General features: G+C 43.7%; 1 protein-coding gene across 1 annotated transcript in view; it reads right to left on the minus strand.

The window, feature by feature from the left end:
* ALPK1 (alpha kinase 1) overlaps nucleotides 1-22,766 on the minus strand; it is a gene marked incomplete at its 3' end in the record, with an annotated part of 59,782 nt that overhangs the window by 23,625 nt on the left and 13,391 nt on the right. Inside the window, exons 3-4 of the mRNA XM_080916031.1 lie at nucleotides 5,584-5,782; nucleotides 168-227 (exon numbers count right to left, since the gene is read on the minus strand). Of these exons, the coding sequence (XP_080772157.1) occupies nucleotides 168-227; nucleotides 5,584-5,782 (259 nt within the window). The remainder of the gene's footprint in view (nucleotides 1-167; nucleotides 228-5,583; nucleotides 5,783-22,766) is intronic.

Here is a 22,766-nt window from a genome sequence, read left to right on the forward strand (position 1 = left end):
CACAAATGAAAGGATGTATCCACATCCCAACCTGTCTTCCTCTTGGAGCTGTCCACAAATGTCAAGAAGGAAGAGTCAGTGTTTCTGAGCCCATTGAAGTTAAAGTTCACCTAAAGCTGTGTTCAACATTGTTGGGAACTTGCCAGCTTCGAACTTGCAATGCTTACCAGTCGCTCCTTTGTTGCTTATCAGGCTGCTCAGGATGTACTCTGCCTTCAGCAGTTTCCCTGAGAATGAGCAAGCACACAGCACAGCGTTGGTTTCAAACCATTGGATATTATAGTTTCTGTTACAGTTACTGTTCTGCTATTGACACCCTCTTTTGGAAATACTCAGATTTAACATTTAAATCAATAACTACACCATGTATAAAATTGAGAAAGAAAGGTATGTTTCTAGGATTGGTAAACTGGGAGGTTATATAGTATCTGAAGAGGTAATTGGATACACACACACACACACACACATACACACACACACACACACACTTTATCGATACAGAGATGCTGAATGGGAGAGACCATTGGCCAAGGGTGGCATGTTTTCTCTCTGTGAAAACTACTACAGAAGATTATAGCTGCCCAGGAACAGCAAATTTACAGATGCTATCCCCCCTAACCCTTCAGATTTGGAGTCATCTCTATTTTTTTCAAACTTTTGTTTTGGTTGCTACCACATGGACCTTATCTATGAGTTGCTGTTTTTCATAAGCAGGAAACTCAGCAGTTTGTTCATTCATCCCCCTCCCCCAAACTTGAAGCCCCACCCAGCCTGGACTCTCCTCCCCCTTTGTGCTCACCCTTGAGTTCTCTCTTCTCCCTCTCATCTTGCTCTGTCACAGTTGCTACCCCATGGATCCTGGGATCTCTGAGCCTAGCTTTCACATCTCCATCATCAGACTCATAACTATTTGGGCCTGGAAAATCATTATTCCAAATGTCTCCAAGACTTTCCCTTCCCCCTTTCTCTTTCTCTTCCTCTGAGTGTGACTGTCATCAGCTGAAACTGATTTAGCAGTTACAACAGTGGTCCTCAATCTTTCTAATGCTGTGACTTTAATGTAGTTCCTTATCTTCAAAGAACTTAAATCTATGTATTGTCAGTCTGTAACCATTCCAAACTCTAAAATTAGGCCAGGAATTGCATACATCAGATGCTATGTAAAATGTAAAATAGGTTTGCCATTTATGGCTCTGTACATAAAATGTAAAGGAAGATGAAATCTTCAGCCTCAAATAAAATTATATTTAGGTAGTAATAATAATTAGAGTCCATCTTGTTGTGGTGACCCCATCCATAAAATCATTTTCACTGGTGTTCTATAACTAATTTTGCTACTGTTATGAGTGTTGTGTAATGTCAATGCCCGTATTTTCTGGTGGTTGTAGGTGACCCACAGGCTGAGAATCACTGGGTTAAAAGCACTTGGTGCTCTTGCAGATTTCAGGTCCCAGATCCATGCTGGATGTCTCACAGTCTCCTGTAATTCCAGCTCCAGGGGGGTGTGATGTCAGTGCTGGCCTCTGTGGGCACCTGCATTCATACATCTACATTTAAAAACCACACACACACACACACACACACACACACACACACACACACACACACACACACAAGAAAACCAAAAAAGCCTTCCAAATGTCACTGTCTCCTATACCTTTCCCTGACCACACAGATTGGTTGTGTTGGGTGTGTTTCTAAAGATTGCAGCATTATCTCTTTATCCACATGCTTGCCACCCACCCCCACTAGGAGAGTTCATTTTCTCTCCTTATGACCATGATCTGGCATTGTGACCTGTTTTAGCAGTGACACATGGTCTAATAGACACTATGCACCTTACCTAGTCTGCACAGTAAAAGGTCCATCTTTCTGTATTTAATTTTCTCCTTAGGAAAATCATCTAAAATGTTTTCTTTGCCCACACTTTTAAATGATAATTTTGCAGTTATAAAATTCTAGGTTAAAGTTATTTTGTCTCAGATTTGTGTTGATTCCAGTGCTTTCTGGAGCACTTCTTCTTCTTCTTCTTCTTCTTCTTCTTCTTCTTCTTCTTCTTCTTCTTCTTCTTCTTCTTCTTCTTCTTCTTCTTCTTCTTCTTCTTCTTCTTCTTTCTCCTCCTCCTCCTCCTCCTCCACCTCCTCCTCCTTCATTTTTAGACTATTTCTTATATTTTTGTTTGTTTGTTTGATTTTTGTGGTCATTGTTTTGAGACAGGATTTTACTAAGTAGTCCTGGCTATGATCTCTGCATATACACCAGGCTGGCTTCAAACTCAGAAATCTGTCTTTGCCTCCTAAGTGTTGAGATTAACAGTGTATATGTTGGGGCTGGAGAGATGGCTCAGCAGTTAAGAGCACTGACTGTTCTTTCAGAGGTCCTGAGTTCAATTCCTAGCAATCACATGGTGGCTCACAAGCATCTGTAATGGGATCTGACACCCTCTTCTGATGTGTCTGAAGACAGGGACAGTGTCTTGTCATGACCTCAACAACAGTTTTCAGTAGTTGGGCATCCTTCTCAGTCACAAGATTCTGGAAGTCTAGCCCATACATGGGGAGAGCTTCTGGGTTCACCAGCTCTCTTGGCCAGTTTGCCTCAGTCTTCCTAATGCCGCAACCCTTTAATACAGCTCCTCATGTTATGATGACCCTCAACCATAAAATAATTTTGTTGCTACTTCATATTGTAATTTGCTACTGTTATAAATTGTAATGTAATATTGATATGTAGGGTATCTAATATATGACCCCATGGCCCACATGTTGAGAACCACAGCTCCAGACACTGCTTTATGATTAAATTCTTTATCCCTTATCTGGTGAGCAAATAAAACAAAAGCCAAAAGCACATTGTGATCTGCTTGCTTGTGGGTTATTCTCCCCTTGTAACTAATTGCTGATTACTGTATTGACCTGTAAATTCAGTAGTTATTTTTGTTTGTTTGTTGTTTTTGAGACAGGGTCTCATGGCCTAAACAGGCAATAAACTGACCATTCTAGCTTCAAGTATAGTATTATTGGCTGGTACAATCAGTATGTATACCCAATTTACTTAGTTTTTATTCTACAAATTAGGAAATTGTTTTTTTTTTTTTTTGTTGTTATACCATACTCTTTTGAACACACTAATTTTAAGACTGAGTCTTATTCTTTGTTTTCTTTCATTTCTGAGCCTTACCGCCTCTCTTTATTATATATAATGTTGATCTCTCACACAAACTCTTTCTTGTTTTTTCTTCTCCTTATGAATTTTAATAGAAAGCTATTATCCACCAAGGATACTTTGCTGTGGGCTTCTCATGCCCTGGTGTGTGGCGTTCTTCCACAGCACGGTTTATACTTAGTTATCTTATGGACCTCATTCATGCATCATTATCATCCTCATCCTCATCCTCATCATCCTCATCACCATCTACATCCTCACCATCCTCATCACCATCCTCCACCTCATCATCCTCATCACCATCCTCCACCTCCTCCTCCTCCTCATCCCTAGTGGAGATTTCTAGCTTTGTGGTTCAGATTCAAACTTCTTTCTTGCATTCGGCACAGACTTGGATTCATGTGTTTTTGTCTCTAGCACAGAACTTGGGCGGAGAGCAACCTTCCCTGCAACTTCACGATGGATGGAGGGTCACCATGTCTTCTTCCACAGCCTGTACAAAGCCTTAGGAATTCCACTTTTCTGTATCTGTTTTGTTTGTTTGTTTGTTTTTGTTTTAACCTGACTCAGGGTCCAGCCTTTGCACAAGGATTCCAACCACACTCCCTTTTCTTAGGACTGTGCTCCATACAAACGCCTTGGATGTGTGTGTTGTGAGCCATAGTCTAAGGTTCTGACCCTGAACACCCATTATGTTACAGACACCTAAAAACCTTTACTTCACAGTATTCACGTTTGTAACGGGGGAAGGTTCCGGACTGGCTCAGTCCTCCTTCTTTATGGAAAGTCTGGCTTTCTTTGCCGCTGTGGTTTGAAATGGCTGCTTCCTGATTCAGAGTTAGCTGAGCAGCAGGCCCAGGGAGCTCTTGCTTGTCTCCCTGACACCTGCTATATGGGTATCTAGAATGCAATTTGGAATATGTACAGTGTGTGCGTGTGGAGGAGGGTCTGGATGTAACATATGGAAAGAATACAAATTTAAAAAATAATAAGATATAATAAAAATGCAAAAACACAGCAAAAGACAAAGCTGTGGACACGCCTGCTATTATTTGGTCTCTGTTTTCAAACCATATCACGGCTGATCTGAGGACACAAAATATGAGCTACCACTCTCTTGCAAGGGCAACATGATGGGAGCCTACATTAAACCTCTGCCGTTGTGTGTGACCTTGCTGGCCTGTCCCCCACGGCAAGCTCCTCACATGCCACTGTCCTTGGATAGCACCAGAAACCATGTTTATTGTTAGGTTTCCCACATGCACCAAACACCATGAATGCCTTAGGGACATCTGAAAGTAGATATTTTCCCAGTGTTCAGCCTTCTGTAGAGCTGCTCTGGGAAAGTCAAGGAGAATAAGACATAAGTACATTTTCTATGCTGTTAGAACTTGCCAGAGTGGACCTGAGCTTGCGTGGTACCTGGGCAGACTCGGGGCTTTGACTGTGCCAGGCTTTACACGGAGCTGGGCCCGGGCTTTCTAAACGACAGTCTGCACAGACATACTTTCTCAGGTGCTAACTTATCTCTGTCCCTTCTGCATCAGACATATACTAAATATGGTGTAGTTACTGCAGCTCCCTTTCAAAAGAAACGAAGAAACTTTAGCGTCTTACAGACCGCAGTACTAAAATAATAGCAATACCTAAAATTAAGCAAAAAAAAAAAAAAAAAAAAAAAAAAAAAAAAAAAAGTTGGGGGGCGGTGGGAGGGGTGGGGACTGTTCGTTTTCCACAGGGGTGATTCTCTTCTGTTCTCATACCCTCACCCCAGTGTTTCTAAATGTACAGATTATGAGTAATTCAAATAATTCCAGACCTGTGTAGGAGTGGACTGTGCTGTCACACACCCAGCCCCCACCTTACCCATACTCCCCTTCTACGTCTTAAGTTGGCCTGTCAGACTCAGTTTTCATTTCATTCAAAGTGACAGGGGGAAAAAAGATACTTTCAACCCTAATCAGGTACTGTACCGGTGTTCTCAATGATGAAAACCCCTCAAATTGCTTCAGTGGGCTGTCAGTTCCATTGTTGGCTTAGTCAAGTGGCCCTACAGAAAGGAGACAGGAGCGCTAAGAGAAAGGAGTCGATTTCTAATCTGCTTTTTAAAGGCTCTTGGTCAGAAGTATAGCAATTCAGATGCCCCTGTTTGAAAGCAGCGGGACAGATTTGTTAGCAGACAAAGGCTCCAATTAGTATTTTCCACACCCTTTCACAATTTTCTCTACTGCTTTTGGCTCTGAAACCCTTTACGCCAGGCCTTTGTGCCTGCCTAGAGGCGGGTGCAGGGGCGGCGCGGGCTGGGACTGCAGAGGTGGCACCCGCCGGTGCCCGCGGACGCCCGTGGGCTCCGGTAGAGGTCAAGTAGCCGGGAGCAAGCGGGCTGGGGACCAGCCGGCGCCAAGCGATGGAACCCACCTGAGTTGACAGAGACACGGGCTTGGCGGATGACCACCTGCGGGGCGATGGGCGTCGCTGGCTGCAGCCTGTGCAAGCCTTTGGCGACCTGCAGGAGTTTTCCCGAGACGTCGAGTCCATACAGGAACCGGTCCATCAAGAAGACAATAGCGGCGGCGGCAGCGCAGTCCTGGACAAGGATGGAGGCTCGCAAGGCCGCCTGCAGAAACAGCCACACGACAGAATGAACCAGACAACACCTCAGGTTCCCTTAAAGAAGGCTGCCCTGCACCAAACCTAGCCCATCTAGGTACTTGGCATTAAAACAACCAAGCCTGTAGCCAGGGGGAGAAGCATATTTATCTAGTAAGCGTTAAAATCCTAAGAAAAGGACAATAATTAGGGACAAGTTCAATTTGCTTGATGATAGTCTTCACAGGGTTTTCCTCAACCATACAAGTGTGTATTTCTTTTTTCAATGAAAACAATACAGAAGTGGGGCTTAGACTTAAAGTACACTATCTCCAAACTCCTTACTAGATTTATTTCTGTTTTCCTCTCTGACTCTTCTCATTTCCCTTCTCCCTGACAATGATTTAGGTAAGATCTTGTCTGAGCAGGTGTGTGCCCCTTTTATGCACACATAGACATGATTGATTCCCAGTCTTGCCTGGACTCTTTCCCTCTCCATCTCTCATTAACAAGATCACTCACACCAGAGGTGCCGTTCCTGGCCTTCTTAGTTTTAGGCATCATATCAGTGAGAGATTTTTTTTTCACATCCAGTTTGTAACACCTACCTTCATTTATTGGATGCACGTGGGCATGCATACACACACAGACACACACACACACATATACAGGCATAGACACAAAAGAAGAGATTGAGAATTTTATATATATGCATATAATGTGTTTTGATCAAATACACCCCCTCACCCTCCTCCAGTTTCTCCCCCATCCCCACTAGTCCTTCATGGGCTCTTCTTTTTAAGCTACTGAGTCCACTTTGTGTGCATGGGCACAGCACAATCCACTGAGGCATGGACCCTCCCTGAAGGAAAGTCTGTCCATTGCCAATAGCTCCTCAGCTAGTGATGGAACTTCATGATCCACCTCCTCATCCATGCTGGGATATGGCCAGCCCGGTCACCTGCAGGGATTGTGTGCGCAGTCACCGCTGCTGTGAGCTCACATGTGCAGCAGCATTCTCTGTGTCCAGCAAAAACCGCTTCACTGCAGATGTCCGCTGCCTCTGGCTCTTATAATCTTTCTGACATGGCCCCTGAGCTTGGTGGGTGGTAGCTGTCCCATTTTAGGGCTGAGCACATTGACCTGGTGTTCATTTCAACTGACCTTTACTGCAGGAAGAAGTCTTCCTAATGACCCTGCGCTGGCTGCTCTGTGGCTGGAGTTGGTATAACCACACCTACCTGACGTAAGCTGGCTTGAATTCCCGATTGTCCCTCCCACGTCAACTCTGTAAGTATTTTGATTACTTATATGTGCCATCACACCCACCCTTATTACATATATCTTAAGAAACAGTATATTAGCTCGACATTTAAACTTGATTTTCATTATCCCGTTCATATCAATCACATATACATGTTTATGAACAAAGCGGGGAGACAATGATGACTTGGATGGAAGTGGAAACAAAGGCTGGGCTCATGCTTGCTTAGCACACAGGAAGCCCTGGGTTTGAATCTCAGCACTGCACGCACCAGATGTGGTAGCCAGCCTTTGGCTTCATGGTAAGTCAGAGGTCAACATGGGCTAGAGACTCTCTTTTGAAAAAAGGGGCGGGGGAGAGAAGAATATAAATAAAAAGTTGAATTTCTGTAGAAAACACTGTCATCTGTTAGGGCAGCATTTCTCAACCCCCTTTGGGGGGTCAAACAATTCTTTCACAGGAGTCAGCTAAGATCATCATAAAACACAGACTCATTATGGTTCATAACTAGCAAAATTACAGTTATGAAGTAGCAACAAAAATAATTTTATGGCGCAGGAGGGGGGTTGTCACTACGACATGTACCGTATCAAAGGGTCAGAGCATTAGAAGGGCTGAGAATCGCTCTGTCAGTGTAAGTGACATCACCAAACAGTTTCTGCAAGTTCTGAACCAGATCCACCTGGGCCTTTTCTAGACAGTTCTGCTCCCAGAAGAAACCCGGAAAGCATTGCAAGTGGTCTCTCACCTCAGCAAGCTACACACTAGGCTCTGCTTTCTTCACATCAGCGCTTAACCCTCACCACACTGAACTAGGCATCGGGCACAGCACTGCGTTCATTCTGTGAATTAGTTGTCCAGTAACCACAGCAATCCCCTGTCCCCAGGCAGGTTCCATTGCCAATCAACACGCTCAACCCAAATGCAGAGAGTTGGGCATCTTGGAGGGTCTTTGTAGCAGTTATGGATGCTAGCAAGAAAAAGGACCAACTCTTTGGTCATGTTCACCCCCTCTCATCAGGAAGTCTAGGTAACAAATGCAGAGCGTTCAGTGGACATGAGCTAAGACAATGTTCTATAATGCAAACCTCGGGAATCGAGGCACGTACTATTCGCATGGTGCCTACACGTTAGCTATAAAGAAGAAGTATGGGAAAGCACAAGGTGGAGAACAAGCCCTTACCCCATGGAAGCAGAAACCTTTGCTCCTGCTTGATTTCTGTAAGCGAGAAATGTCACCTAGCACTGGTGGAAATATTTTAATTAATGTTTTAAATAACATAAAAATATACGGAATAACTTTTGTTCCTCCTGTCCTGAGCATGTAGACTAGTAAACCTTTACCCCCCTTTCTGTCCATCCTTGAGTCCTTTTAATTTACAGACCAGGGCTAAGAGCTGGCCTAGCAGCTAAGAGCATTACTAATCTTGAGGACGACCCGGGCTTGGTTCCCATTACCACATTAGGCAGCTCACAATATTCTGTAGTTACAGTTGAAGATCTGATGCCTGCACACACACACACACACACACACACACACACACACACACACACAAGCACACACACATGCACAAAATAAAAATAAGTCTTTACATTTGGAATATGTCAGAACTTTTGTCAACAGTGAGAAAAGATGCAGTCTCATTGAAAACGCTCTCTGTTCAACATTGAACCCTCACAGTAACAGCTCTGCAGAGTCTCAACACTGTGCTTTAGCCCGCATGCTGAAACTTTCTCCTGACCCCAAAGCTTACATGGGACAGGTTTGGTTCCCAGGTAGGGTACTGGAAAGTGCTAGAACACATTTTGGAGGTAGGGCTCAGTGGGAGGTCATTCTGGTATTGGAGGTGCATCCCTGGAGAAGACGGTGGGACCCACCCTCACCCTTCTTTTTCTTCTGGCCAAGAATGGGACAGCTGTTGTCCATAGTCATTGCTAGTGAGCATGCCCACTAGAAACTCCTAAGCTGTAGATCTGATGGAGTGTGGGTCAGAACTTTCAAAACTGTGAAGCAGAACAACCCTGTTCTTTTTGTGAGTTATTTTTCTCTTACTTCCGGGGGGGGAGGGTGATGGAAAGCTGACTCAACAGTTTGCATAACTCTAAGTAAAACAGGCCTAAGCTGTTACTTCTGGCCTATGTTGGTTTTAGCCATGGTATTTATTTACATGGTAGAGCATTACATAGAGAATCACATTTAAGCAAAGAACATGGTGTGTGTGTGTGTGTGTGTGTGTGTGTGTGTGTGTGTGTGTGTGTGTGTGTCAGCATTCTATGAAAGGAGGAACCCTTATAGCCAAATCCTTTGTCTTCAATACTCAAAGCACAAAAGGTTTCTGCTGTCTTTGGAACTTTGTCTGCAAACAGCTTGAAGGAGACACGGCCCAAGGGCTTGTGATGATGATGATGATGATGATGATGATGATGATGATGATGATGAAGAACAAGGTGGGGTTGACCATGTCTGCAGGAAGAGGTGACAATGACTTCTGCAAAGCCTTCATTGTTCTTATTGTGAAGGAGATATCAGTCCTTAGTAGAGAAAAATCTCTACCTCTATCTCTTGTTTATTATTAGCTTACAAGCATCTCACCTTTTTTTAGAGTTTTCTTTCCTGTTACTGTAGGTATGACTACTCCATTTCTGGCATCTAGGTCTTGTGATGATGATGATGATGATGATGATGATGATAATGATGAAGAACAAGGTGGGGTTGACCATGTCTGCAGGAAGAGGTGACAATGACTTCTGCAAAGCCTTCATTGTTCTTATTGTGAAGGAGATATCAGTCCTTAGTAGAGAAAAATCTCTACCTCTATTTCTTGTTTATTATTAGCTTACAAGCATCTCACCTTTTTTTAGAGTTTTCTTTCCTGTTACTGTAGGTATGACTACTCCATTTCTGGCATCTAGGTCTTTAGTTTGCTGCATGGGAGCTAGAGTGACTCTGACTGGAACATTTAGTAAGAATAACTGAGGGTCTTTGCTCGTTTTCCTTTTCTATTTGCAACAAGCTGTTTAAAGAAACAGAACCTTTTCTGCTCTTCTACATGTAAGTTTCAGCTGACCATCCACCGGACAGGGATGCTCTGCTTGGCCAGGCTATTTCTGTGACTGCGAAGTATATTCAACTGTTCATACCACATGGTAGATCTCTTATGCTCTAATAATGAAGCTTATTATCCAACCTGCTCTTTGTCAGGATTGAAGAAAACACTTAATGTCTTAGACTGGGGAGATGGCTCCGCTCCTAAGAGGCCTTGCTGTGCAAGCAGAAGCATCTGAGTCTGGATCCCAGAATCCACATAAAAAGCCAGATGTGGCTGTGTTCACTTGTAACCCCAACACAGATGGCGAAGAGACAACAGCAACAGGTAGATACTGGGGGTTCATTGATTAACTGCCCTGACTGACTAGCTTTAGGTTTAATAAGGGACTGTCTGAATGGAATAAAGTACAGTGTACACATATACTATATACACATATAACTCCCCCCACATGCCCACACACAGCAATATTTAATATCTGATTGGCCACACTTTTGTGCTATTTTCTATTTTTTTTCAGAATCCAGGAAAGAGAGATTATTTATTGAATATTCTCAAAGATCATGACAGCAATGCCAGCTTTCTTTTAAAAGTCACCATAGTCCATGTCCTTGTCATGAAGCAGCCAAGTGTATTGCTACTTGATATCCTTCTCCACCCCTGACCCTACCAGAGTTCAGTAAATCATGTGACACATGGCTTTGACCACAAGAAAATGAACCTCTCAATGTCATACTAAGACATGTTAGACAGACATTGATTGTCACTGCAGGATGCAAAGAACTGTATATCTCGGTGTGTGTGTGTGTGTGTGTGTGTGTGTGTATGTGTATGTGTATGTGTGCATGCATGCGAGTGTGTGTGTGTGTGAGAGAGAGAGTGTGTATGTGTGTATGTGCCCACCGATGCTAGAAAAGGTCATCGGATCTCTCAGAACTGGAGCTACATTTGTGAGTGATGTGGGTGCTGGCAACCAAACCCAGGTTCTCTATAGGAGCAGAACTCAGCCTGATGGATAATCTGTCACTCAGCTCCTCACCTCCCTGAGTGCCATCTCGAAGCCACGTCTCTCCTTCACCAGCCTATCTTCATTTCAGAATTATGTACACTCTATCGTAAGCTTACTTGATTGAGCCTTGTTCCTTCCAACCACAATAGCAAGCAAATACAAAATACTCTTGAGTTTTTTATTTCTTGAGAAACATCACTCTGAGAAACAAAGGTCACAACGAGTTCAGTTATCTCAGTGCCCTAAAGCACAGGTTCAGACGATAGAAAAGCAAGTTGACAGTTTTGCAGAAGCCCAGGCCTATCTGATTAGGCCAGTGTCTGATCTAGAGCCCTTCCTGTGGGCACCATGGAAACACTGTCTTCTGGTTGGTAGCTTCAGCTACTACCTACAGGTCACAGGGGCTGAACTTTCTCTTACTGTGGGCCCCTTGTACTTTGCTTGGAACCCCTCTCTTCTGTCAGCTTGCACATTTCCCTGTACCTTAGAGGGTCCTTGGTGAGGTATGTGACATGGCGCTCCAGTACATGCTATACAGCTCTGCCCCCTTCCCCTTGGAGTCCATTTGCTTCGGGCAGTTTCAGCAGTTCCCAAAACCCAGGCTTGGGGGTGTGCTACTTTCCAGATGTGGTCCCTACTCTTTCCTCACCAGGTAAAGTGGGTCTCATTTTAGTGACATCATCTTTTTTTCTGAAAGATCCTCAAGTATCCTTCTCACCAGAACTCTGCAGTGGCCTTAGAGGTGATATGAAAAGGGGAGATGAGAGGATAAGTGGTTTTTTGTTTGTTTGTTTGTTTAAGTTACAAATCAAATGCATCAGAGCCAAATAGGAACTGGTCTCAGTTCTCAGTTTCAATCTCTCTCAACACTTACTCTCACAATTTTAAAGTGCAAAATTAAAAAACCCTTTATGCTAAAGACACAGGTTGTTTTTTTAATCTTGAGAATTTTAGAGAACAAATTTAACAACTCTTCCATTGCTAAAAAGCACCATTCTGTCCCTGTTTCTAAGAATTACATTGGCTTAGATATCTCGTAGGATTATACAGCATTGGTCCATTTGTGACATCATATTTAGTGTGATTCCTGTAAGTTTCATCCTCATAGGGTAGGGCAAAGTCCCTCCCCTGTTTAAGGGGAGTAGTGGCTACCTTATGTATGCACATGACATGTGCTATTAATCCACTGGCACATCAACACATATCTAGATTATTTCCTGCTACTGTGAATGGTGCTGACGGCAGTGCAGCATCTCTTTCTGTGCTCACGTATACATCTGTACATGTTTACATATGAGTGCTTTATGTGTATATGTTTCTGTGTGTACAAGTATGCAGGGATCCACGTGTCTGTGTGGAGGCCAGAGGTCAACATCCTTGATCAGTTCAGTTATCTTCCTCTTTGTTCTTAACGTTGTTTTTTTGAGGCAGGATCTCTCACTGAATTTGGAGCTGAACTCAGACAGATGTATTGGCCACTAAGTCTCAGGGACCCTGTTCCTTCCTGCGACTTCCTCCCTAGTTCTGAGACTAGAGGCACACTTTTCCGTGACTGGCTTCTTACAGGGGTGATAGGGATCAAAACCCAAGTCCTCTTTAGGTCTCCAGCAGTTTGTCTTTCTCTAAGTCTCATCCCTTCATAGAGCATGGGGCAATGTGTTCTGGAAGGTCTGGCTTTAGAGAGATGAGACAAAGTCGGATATAAGCTAGCTTCAAGAGAGTTTGTGCTTCACAGAACAAAACTCGAGAAATCCACAAAACACCCACTATCCAGTAAGGTAAACTTTACAAGACTAACACAAGGTGAAGTTAGCAGCACACTCTATACAATCTACACAAAGTAATCCCCAAAGGACAGGCTGTTGTCACCACCTTATTTGATAATGTTCCAGAGAGTGGAGTAAAAATTAGGTATGCAAATGAAAAATATAAAAGTATCATTTAAATCAAAGTTTTAAAAAATATAATTCCTGAAATGAAGTCACAGTTGTCTGTGGCTCCTTTGCTTGTTGTGGTATTGGGAATGAAAGGTAGTGCCTCATGCATGCAAGGGGAGCCCTGGACCAGCAGAGGTGTCTCTCTATTTGCCTTCGTATCCTAGCTCCTCGTGGGTTGCCCTGGCCAATGACATAACCTCTCCAACCCGATCTCGTCTTGGATCATTGCTATTTGCAGTGTTGTTTCAGAACTAATGAAAACTCTCCTTCGAGTGTTCAGCCTGGAGTGGCTGCTTAAAAAATGAGGTGACAGACACCACAGGGAGGGGGGAGGGGGAACCAACCAACCAAGTCTGTCACTCAGCCCCACTCTCCTGTGTGACAAAATAGAAATCCATGGAAAAGGCCCCTCCCAACCCCACCCTCGGTGAAGCTGCCGTGGCATTTTCAGTACTTAAACAGAAATGACAGTTGAATCTCTAAGTTTTCTCTAGGAACATGGTAAAACCTCACATGTCTTTAATCTCTTCATTCCTTCACCGACCCTGAGAACTAACCTCTCTGAGACTGGGAAAGAAAAAGGAAGCTGCACAGTCTGTTTTCAAGGAGCAAGTGGGAAGCTAGTTCTTCTAAAGGGACCTTCCCAGCGCTCTGGTGCGCGTGCGCATTGCTTTTTGCCGTCACTAACCCGCAGACCCTTCCCCCAGCACCTGTAGGCGCATTCTGCATCCCGCACGAACGCGCCATATATTTGAGCAGGGAACATTGCCTAATCTATTTTCTCCCCTTCTACTCTTAATAGATCGGAGCACAAAAGCCCGAGAGAGGGTGACCTGTCAGACAAAAGGGCCTTTGAGTTTCTTGGAGAACGAGACTTGGAGAAGGATGGAAGGAATCCAAGTGGCCCTATTATTTCCACTTGCACTAATTAGACATTTTTCTGTCAGCTATTGAGCACTGCTGAGAGGCCAAACTCACTGAATTCATTTCTAAAGTGTTTACAGAAGTTTGCATCTGTTTGTGTCTCTTCAGGAGGAAAATAAGCACTTCAATAGCATTGTGCAAAATCTAAACGAAGCATCCTATTCTGGAGGCCCTGGCGTCCCCGCAGCTGCATAATTTAGCTCCGTTCGGGGGCCCGAACCTCTCGCATCTCTATCCAAAACCTATGATGCGAAGTACAAGGACGTCAAGTCAGGAGACTCTCCTCTTCGCTTTCTTTTTCTCAGCCTCTCTCCTTTGAAGTGGCAGCGTGCTGCGTACTACGTGCAGATTTGGTTGGTGTGGTTCTTGAAGTCCTGCTCTCTGTTTCTACCCGCTCTTCGAGAAATTAATACCCACTTTCATTTGCTGCCAAGTGAGGGGACAGTGCATTCCTCAGCAGCGAGGCAGAATACATCAGCCTTCTGGGAATCTCCCCACCGTCTAGGCTTGAGGGAGGAGGGTGTGTGGGGGGGATTCTCTGACATGAGAAGAGAGAATGAAAGAGGCCGGAGTGTGGTAGGGAAGGGACACTAAGGAATCTCCCTGCGTGGCAAAATGTGCCTGGGCTGTGCCCAATTAGATTAAAATGAAAGGAAACCCCTTGCCCTCCCCACCCCCCCATGAAATGAAAGAACACACACACACACACACACACACACACACACACACTCCACCCATGGCTTACAATAGAATAGTGCTTTTGAAATGGATATTGGTTCACACATATGAACCTTTGTTGCAGTGTGGCAGAGGTAGTAGTTTGGGTTTTTAGACCCGTAACTGACCTGCTGTCTCTGGGGACTCAAACTTATGATCATAGGCTATAGCAACAGAATTTCCCTGTTGCTGTGAGCCCAGCAATCTTCTGCTCAGAAACAAATGAATCCTACCCCTTTATCTTTCCTCAGAGGCTGTCTTCATGGGAAGACAGAACAGACAGCAACTGTATTCTTCTTGCTGAGTGACCATGTTTAAATAAGGTACTTAGAGACTGTGAAGAGAATTTACTAGATTCCTAAGGGGACGGGAGCACACTTGCGCATACAAAGATACACGTGCCGACAGCCCACAAACATAGAGTTGTGTTTCCACCTCTGTTTGCGGGATGGGAAATACGGGATTCTAATTGAGTTTCAAGCACAAAGGAACTTCATGGCTAGGAAGCCGAGTCAGGTGGCTAAGGAATTAAAGTCCACAATGAGATTTTGATACACAGAAGATTGAAAAAATGCTAACGAGCCCTGTCTTTTTAAGGGCCGAGTCTGTAGAGCAGCCCCTCCCGGTTCTGAGCCTCAAGTTTGGGTCCCAGCTACAAGTTCAAAGCCACAGTAACGACAAGGGCAGCTGTTCTCAGGAGGCTGGGTGAGGGGGTCTCCGTGCCATCTGGCACTGCAATCGGCTGGAGCGGTGTGAAGGGAAATTATTGTGGCGTAACAATTTGGAGGATGGAGAAAAAAGGAAGGAGGAGATGTAAGTGGAGAGGGGCAGGTTCTGACTTGGCAAAATAAACAAATGGAGAGCAAGGAAGGCCGTGTGGGAGTGTGTCTCCGCAGGCAACGGGAAGGGATAAACGTAGTACCCTCCAAAGCAGACTGCAGAAGGTGAAGTGAAGACCAAAGGTGGCATGCTCTACATTGGTCCACCTACTAAATGGGAGACAAAATAAAAACAGACACATCTCAAGGTTCATGCCCAGGCCCTGTCAACAGTCACAAACTCTCCATTTTACCAGTGGAAGATGCAGATTTGTGGGAGACAGTTGTGAGATCTTCTGCGTCTCAGGACTTAGAGAAAATACATTGGTTTGTCCACACACGCCCTCTTCCCCTCACCTCCTCTGCTCGGACCTGTACTAGATGGCTTTGGTTGGTCATTAAAGGGAAAAACAAAGTATCAAAATAGGCAACCCTGTTACCACCTGTGGAGCCATCTGCTTGTTTGACTCTGGACTCCAGGTGCCTTGAATCAAGATGTAAAGTTTGGCTAGTTCAATAGCCACATTGATGATGTATCTGTCACACTGGTCTCAATTGCCCATAATCTCTTTGTCTTTAATGATCTTGTTTTAGGTCAACTTGGGACTCTACATTAAGTCTTCACTATCAAAAAGGCCTTTGCCATCCAGTGCCTTGAGTTTGGATCCTTGGAACCTCTACTCTTTATATATTACCCAGTGTGTAGTTTTTAGTTATAGTAACCAGAGATGTACTGAAAAAAACTTGCCATTTTGACAGGAAGTGCTTAATATCTGTAGAGGAGGTGCCTCCTGGCCTGTTTTTTTTTTTTTTTCCCCCTTTCAATGGTACCAATTCAAGAGTCATTTCATCTCTTTCTCTTTCCTTCCTCACTTCCAAACTTTCTCTATGCTATAGCTCTCATCTTCAACACTCTATTAAACACATTCTCTTAAGATGGCCAATAACTTCCAAGTCCAGTAGATGCCTACTGATCTTCATTTTGTTCATGCTCCTAGAGGTGGGTGTGTACACACACAAACTCACAAATAAATGTAAAAATAGAATTTAAATCTATTACTGCGAAGAGGTGTTCCTCTGACTCCCATTGTTTCTTACGCTTGTCTAGCTAGCGTCTTTGCTTTGCCTCTAGAACAACCCAAGTGTGAGCTTTGAGCATTTGCCCTGGCTGCTCGCCATCTGCGTGGCTGCTGCTCTGGTCGTCAGCACAGCTCCCAATTCAAGCCTCAACTCCAGTCACCCTTTCTAGGAAGGCTTCCCTAAAGCTCCTCTGAAAAGCATCCATAAACACTCGCTGTCCCATGACTCTGCTGGTTTGGCCTTCACAGCCCTGACTGCTCTCCACTGTTCAGTAATACATCATTAGTAATATCATTTATTACTATACTGGCTGCTGTTGTGCCAACTTGACACAAGCTGGAGTTATCACAGAGAAAGGAGCCTCAGTGGAGAAAATGCCTCCATGAGATCCAGCAGTAAGGCATTTTCTCAACCAGTGATCAAGGTTGGAGGGCCCAGCCCATTGTGGGTGGAGCCATCCCTGGGCTGGGTGACCTGGGTTCTATAAGAAGGCAAGCTGACCAAACCAGGAGAAGCAAGCCAGTAAGTAACATCCCTCCATGGCTTCTGCATCAGCTTCTGCTTTCTGACCTGCTTGAGTTTCAGTCCTGACTTCTTCTGGTGATGAACAGCAATGTGGGAGTGTAAGCTGAATAAACCCTTTCCTCCCCAACTTGCTTCTTGGTCATGATGTTTTGTGCAGGAATAGACAATTACTATTATCAATTATGAGTAATATCATGTATAGCACTTATCTCTTTCCCATCTTCCCATAGGAAGCTCCTTGGCTATTTTGCTGACTTTGTTATTTTCACATATGTATGGATGGCAATTTCTTCTTTATACAAAAGTAAAAAATATCGGTGGACCAAAAATTTGGGGACTGGGATGAAACTGATAAATTAGTAAAGAACAAATCAGACAATAAGGATGACAAAATATATTTGTTTTTTCAAGGTAGACACCTATAAAAATAGACTTTTGAGGGCTGTAGATATGGATTCAGTGTGAGCGAGCTTGTCTAGCATGTGTGAGACCTAGGTACAATCTCTAGCACACAATGAAAAGGAAAATAAGTAAATAAAAAACCCAGCAGGGTCACACCCTGGCCTAAGCTCCATTTGAATTTCTGTCAGAAAATAAAAAGAGAAAGCTAAACCTAAAAGTCCTAGTTTATATCATTGGTTAGGAAGTCCCAAAATGTTTATTTATTATGTTAACGTGGAGCTTCTACATTAGGGTTTCTAACTATGAGTATTCTTCCTGGCCCTCAGGAAAATTCTACTTAGAGATCTTGGCACTGGAAATAATCATATAGAAAGGTCCTTATCTGTTAACAGAAAATGCTATGCCAAGAACAGAATTGACTTATGTAGGACCATAGTTAGCTTCTGTAATCAGTTTGACCTACCAGGAAAGGGTTGGCTGCAGTTACAGATTTGCCTCTTTCAGATGGGTCATTAGACTTGTCTGTGGGGCATTTTCTTGATTGCTGATTAATGTAGGAGGGCCTAGTCCACCATGGATGGTACAGTCTCTAGGCAGGAAGATGGTCTGGGCTGTAGAAGAAAGCTAGCTGAGCAAGCCAGAGAGACCAAGCTCCTAAGCTTCTTTCTTCTGTGGTCAGCGCTCCAGTTTCTGCCTTGATCTCCTGCCCTGGCCTCTTCCCAGAACAGACTTTGAGGTATAAGACAAAGAAACACTTCTCTCCCCAAGTTGATTTTGACCTAACGTTGGCTATAAGCCAATAGGAAGATTTCCAAGAGTTTCCTAATGAAGATAATATCTTCCTTTCCCAGAACTCAACTTCTCCACGTGACTCCAGGAAGATATGTGGAGACAGATCAAAAGGAAGGAAACTTCCTACCTCATATGTAATCCAGTATGACTGACGAAGGGATGGTGGCAGTTTTGTTTTTGTTTTGTTTTATCTCCTGGGAACTACATCTATCCCACATGAATAGTAAGTATCAGGGTCAAGACAAGGAAATGCCAGGCTTTCCTCATAGACAGTCTAGCAGATAACCCAGGACTCTATCAGACAGGCTCAGCTAGCTTAGGTCTGGGACTGTCTGCTAGTGGGAATCTGACCACCTGAGGTTCTCCCATAGATAGCTTAGTACATTAGGTATATGTGCTTCCTTTAATAATAATAATGATAATGCTAGTATTGATTGAAAGGTCCATGACCTCATACTGTCAGGTTCACAGACGTAACCCTGAGTGTTCAGTTGTTCGCAATCTGTAGAAAATGGTCTGCATGCTCGAGTCAAGCATTTTGATATCACATTGATGTCACAGACATGGTTCTACTCCTAACAGCATTACTCCGTGAGGGGGTTGGGTGCTCACATCTTGGCTTCTGTATGTCTTGCCACTTGACTACAAAAGTCCTGTCTAGGGGTCAGGAGAGATGCTCAGCAGAGTGGTGTGCTGGCTGCTCTTCTAGAGGACTGCGATTTATTCCCAGCCCCCACACTAGAGTATGTAACCGTAGTTCCAGGGAATCTGGCACCTTCTGTGCTCGGCAGGCAGTGCATTCACATGGTAACCAGACGCACAAGCAGACAAAACACCCACATACGGACAAATGAAAAAAAGAAAGAAACTTGTATTTGACTCCAAGCCATGTCTTCTTGTCAATCAGCTTTTGGTGATTCCATCCCTTGAATGTGACGTGCATGTTAGCTGCTTGTTTAATCTTAATAAAAATAGACAAACCAAAAAAAAAAAAAAAAAAACCCCACAACCAAACCCACAGAGTGCCCCTCGAGCTAACAACAGGCAGCGCCAAATTCAAGTGTTAGCAAAGTCCCATGTCTGTTCTGCCAGCAGAACATCCAGACCGGCTTTGTCAGTGTTACCTCAATCAAAATCAAGTGGAAGAGACGTAACACGACAGGATGGCTCACGCTGGCTCATGCTACCCCGTAGAACTCCTTACGGTGGTTGTTCTTGCATCGCGCACGGTGCTGCAGACTGACTTCTCACCGCTACTGGATGGACTGACCGTAGCTGAGCACAGCTGGCTTTACCTATCGTTGGATGCCATTGTTTTAATCTCGATAGCAACTAAAGCCAAACCCACGCTACGATACATTGTCCTGGCTACATTTTCCAAGTAGAGCGCTAGTCAAGATGTTTGGAACTAAATCTAGCCAAATCACAGTGTTGATGTGAACAAAAAGATGCTTATGCCAGTGCCACAACTGTGAAAAATTATCTTTAGATACCGGTTTAGTCTTTGTCTCAACTATAAGTTTGTAGCTTATAGAAATACAAATAACAAAACAAACAGGGTATGCACAAAATTTAATAAGTAAGCCAATTACTCAATCAGTATCTGAAAGGCAGGGGGAACACAAGTTTAAAAAGCCAGTGTGTGTATGACATAGGGCAATTTTTCTCAAAATGGACATTTATACATATAACATATCATTAGAGTTTTATCACGGTGTTTATTGAACACTTTTTATGATGGAAGGGAGACTCAGCTGTGCAAGCCTAGAATTCCATCATTTGTAGGCAACAAAGTGAGATTTCACCTCAACACCCCCCCAACACACACAGGGTGGGGGATGGTAGGGAGGAAGAAGTAAATTTTTGAATGAGAAATAAAAAGCTCAGACAATTAATTCATCATGAATCCCTCAGTAGGAACACGGAAATACCTGTTGTGCTATATAAACATCCACAAAACGACAGCAGCCATCCAAGTATTTTATAAATTCAGTAGCCTAAAGAACATTTGTTTTCCTCTGCTTGTGGGTAAGCTTGCTGTATGAGTAGGCAGGTAACAGGACATATGGGTGGGGATGCAGGGACAGGGTACCACAGGAGCAATAGGATGCATTTCCATCTTAACTGCCCTTGACATTCTGCTTGGAGCATCTCGGAGCATCTTTCTAGCTCATGAAGCCAAGTGCCTCACCTCAACTGCAAAATTGACCTAGGAAGTCCCACTCTGCAGGATTGCCATCAAAACAATATGTCACAAAGACAGTCAGGTTGGTCACATGAAATCCAGTGTTTGATATGTTGGTGTACAAAGGTGACGTTTTCAATTGCTCCAGCCTACGTAAACATACTGGATAAATAGGGAGCCTATCACTGCCCAAGCTCTTCATAAGGCTCCTCACCACATAGGCTTTGAGAGGTAGCACTGGTTGGCTTGCCTACGAGAGTGTCTGGACACACTCCTAGGATGCTGTCTTTTCAGAAGGTTGCCTCTTTGTTCAACACCGGACCTTGCTCATTTTCTGCTAGCACTTAGCACTGTGCGGCTCTGTCCACATGTCTGAGCTGGATCAATCCCTCCAGGACTTGGCTCAGTTTCTGCCCTCATTATGAGGACATGAAATTCACACTGTAGGGTGAGCCCTCCTCATCAAAGGGATAACTTGCATGCCTGATTCTGTGGCAACCAGAGTTTCGCTGGTAGACTATTAAAGACAGGCCACACCATTTTAATTTACCTTCCATTGAAACTTGAGAGTGCTTTATTAAAAGCCCACCCCCCCCACCCCTTGGCAGAGTTTTAGAGCAGGGTTTAAATCCTCAGTGGATTTCGTCATACTCTCTTTTTAAGTTCTGTAAATACATAGGCCTTCAGACTGCTACTTCTTTTTCATAGTCCCATTCCCTTGGCATCTCCTTTGCACTTATTAAATAACATTTAGTTCTTCTCTGACTTCTTTTCAAAGCTAGACCTAGAATATTTAGTAGGAAAAAAATTAAAGGTCAAAAATTTAATTTTAACTTATTCTTATTAGTGTGTGTGTGTGTGTGTGTGTGTGTGTGTGTGTGTACATCTTGGTAAGCTCATACCACTGTGCATACATAGAGAGAACACAACTGGGAATCATGTACTACTATACATGTGTGGAGGTCAGAGGACAACTTGCAGAAGTCTGGATCAAAAAGCCAGGTCATCAGGTTTGTACCCCAAGAGTCTTTTTTATCAGAAGAACCATCTCGATGGCCTAGAAATTATAGTTTTAAATGCTGGTGGTTAGCTTTTATAAATTTCTTTTAAGATTAATTCTGTTCTAAAAACAGAAAGACAGAAGGCCTTGTTAGCAAAGAGAGCTGGAGTACACATTTAAAAAAAAAAAAAGTCTGCCCCAGGCCCAATAACAGCTCTGTCTCTGTTCAGGGAACTGCCCAGCTCATATAGGAAGCCAATGTCACAGCTGCCCTGTCATTTTTAGCAGTTGGCCTGGTGATAATGTGGGCACTTAATCTTTCTGTGTTTTGCTTTCCTTGGTGATCCAACAATGGACTTAAACTAGAGGGTCACCAGCTCACCACTTCTTCATATATATATGAAGTACACACACACACACAGTAGTTGTCTTCAGACACACCAGAAGAGGGCATTAGATCCCATTACAGATGGTTGTGAGCCACCATGTACTTGCTGGGAATTGAACTCAGGACCTCTGGAAGAGCAGTCAGTGCTCTTAACCTCTGAGCCATCTCTCTAGCCCCCTCCTTTCTTGATTAGAAAATGGCTGATAAGGGTATTCCACACCTGTGTTAGTTCACAAGTGTCTGTGTGAGTCCCTGCGGATGCACCAATGACCTCTGAAGGTACACAGGGGAATAATGAGACTCAGCCTGTAGCAACACCATGACAAGAAAAGAAAAAGGCAGAAATTAAAATGCTGTGCTCAGAATTCTTATTTTATTTGCTAAGAAGATGGGGTGCCAAAGTCCATCAGGACCTTAGAGTCTCCATTGCTGGGACAGTGGATGGCCCAGGGTTTGATTAACTGCTAAATAAGTGGGGGAATGTTTATGTATATCTTTGCCTACCTGGACTTAAGGATACCCGATTAACCCCATCCCCCTTCCTCCCCTTTTCTCTTTGCATCTTTTGCTCTAGCAAGAGACACTTGCTCTGGGGAATTAAGAGACTATAAGTAACTAGGAACCCACCATGTAAATGAAATATCCATTTGCATGTCTTTAGAAGATTTTTCCCATGTATATTCCCAAACACAAACACATAATCTCCCCCCATTTCAATTTATAATACACACAGCAAATAGAACTACCATCTTTAGTATTTAAGTCCTACCAGGATGCCTGTAAAGAAAGCATTTATTCAAACACTTTCCATTTCTAAGGAGAGATGTTGCTATTATAGTCTTACCCACTGCCCAGAAAACTGTGTGGAAGCTGCACAGGAAAACCTCATTGTATGCCACATACATGCATGTCAAATACCACTCC

This window comes from Micromys minutus, assembly GCF_963924665.1.
Source record: "Micromys minutus genome assembly, chromosome: 4".
Taxonomy (NCBI): Eukaryota; Metazoa; Chordata; class Mammalia; order Rodentia; family Muridae; genus Micromys; species Micromys minutus.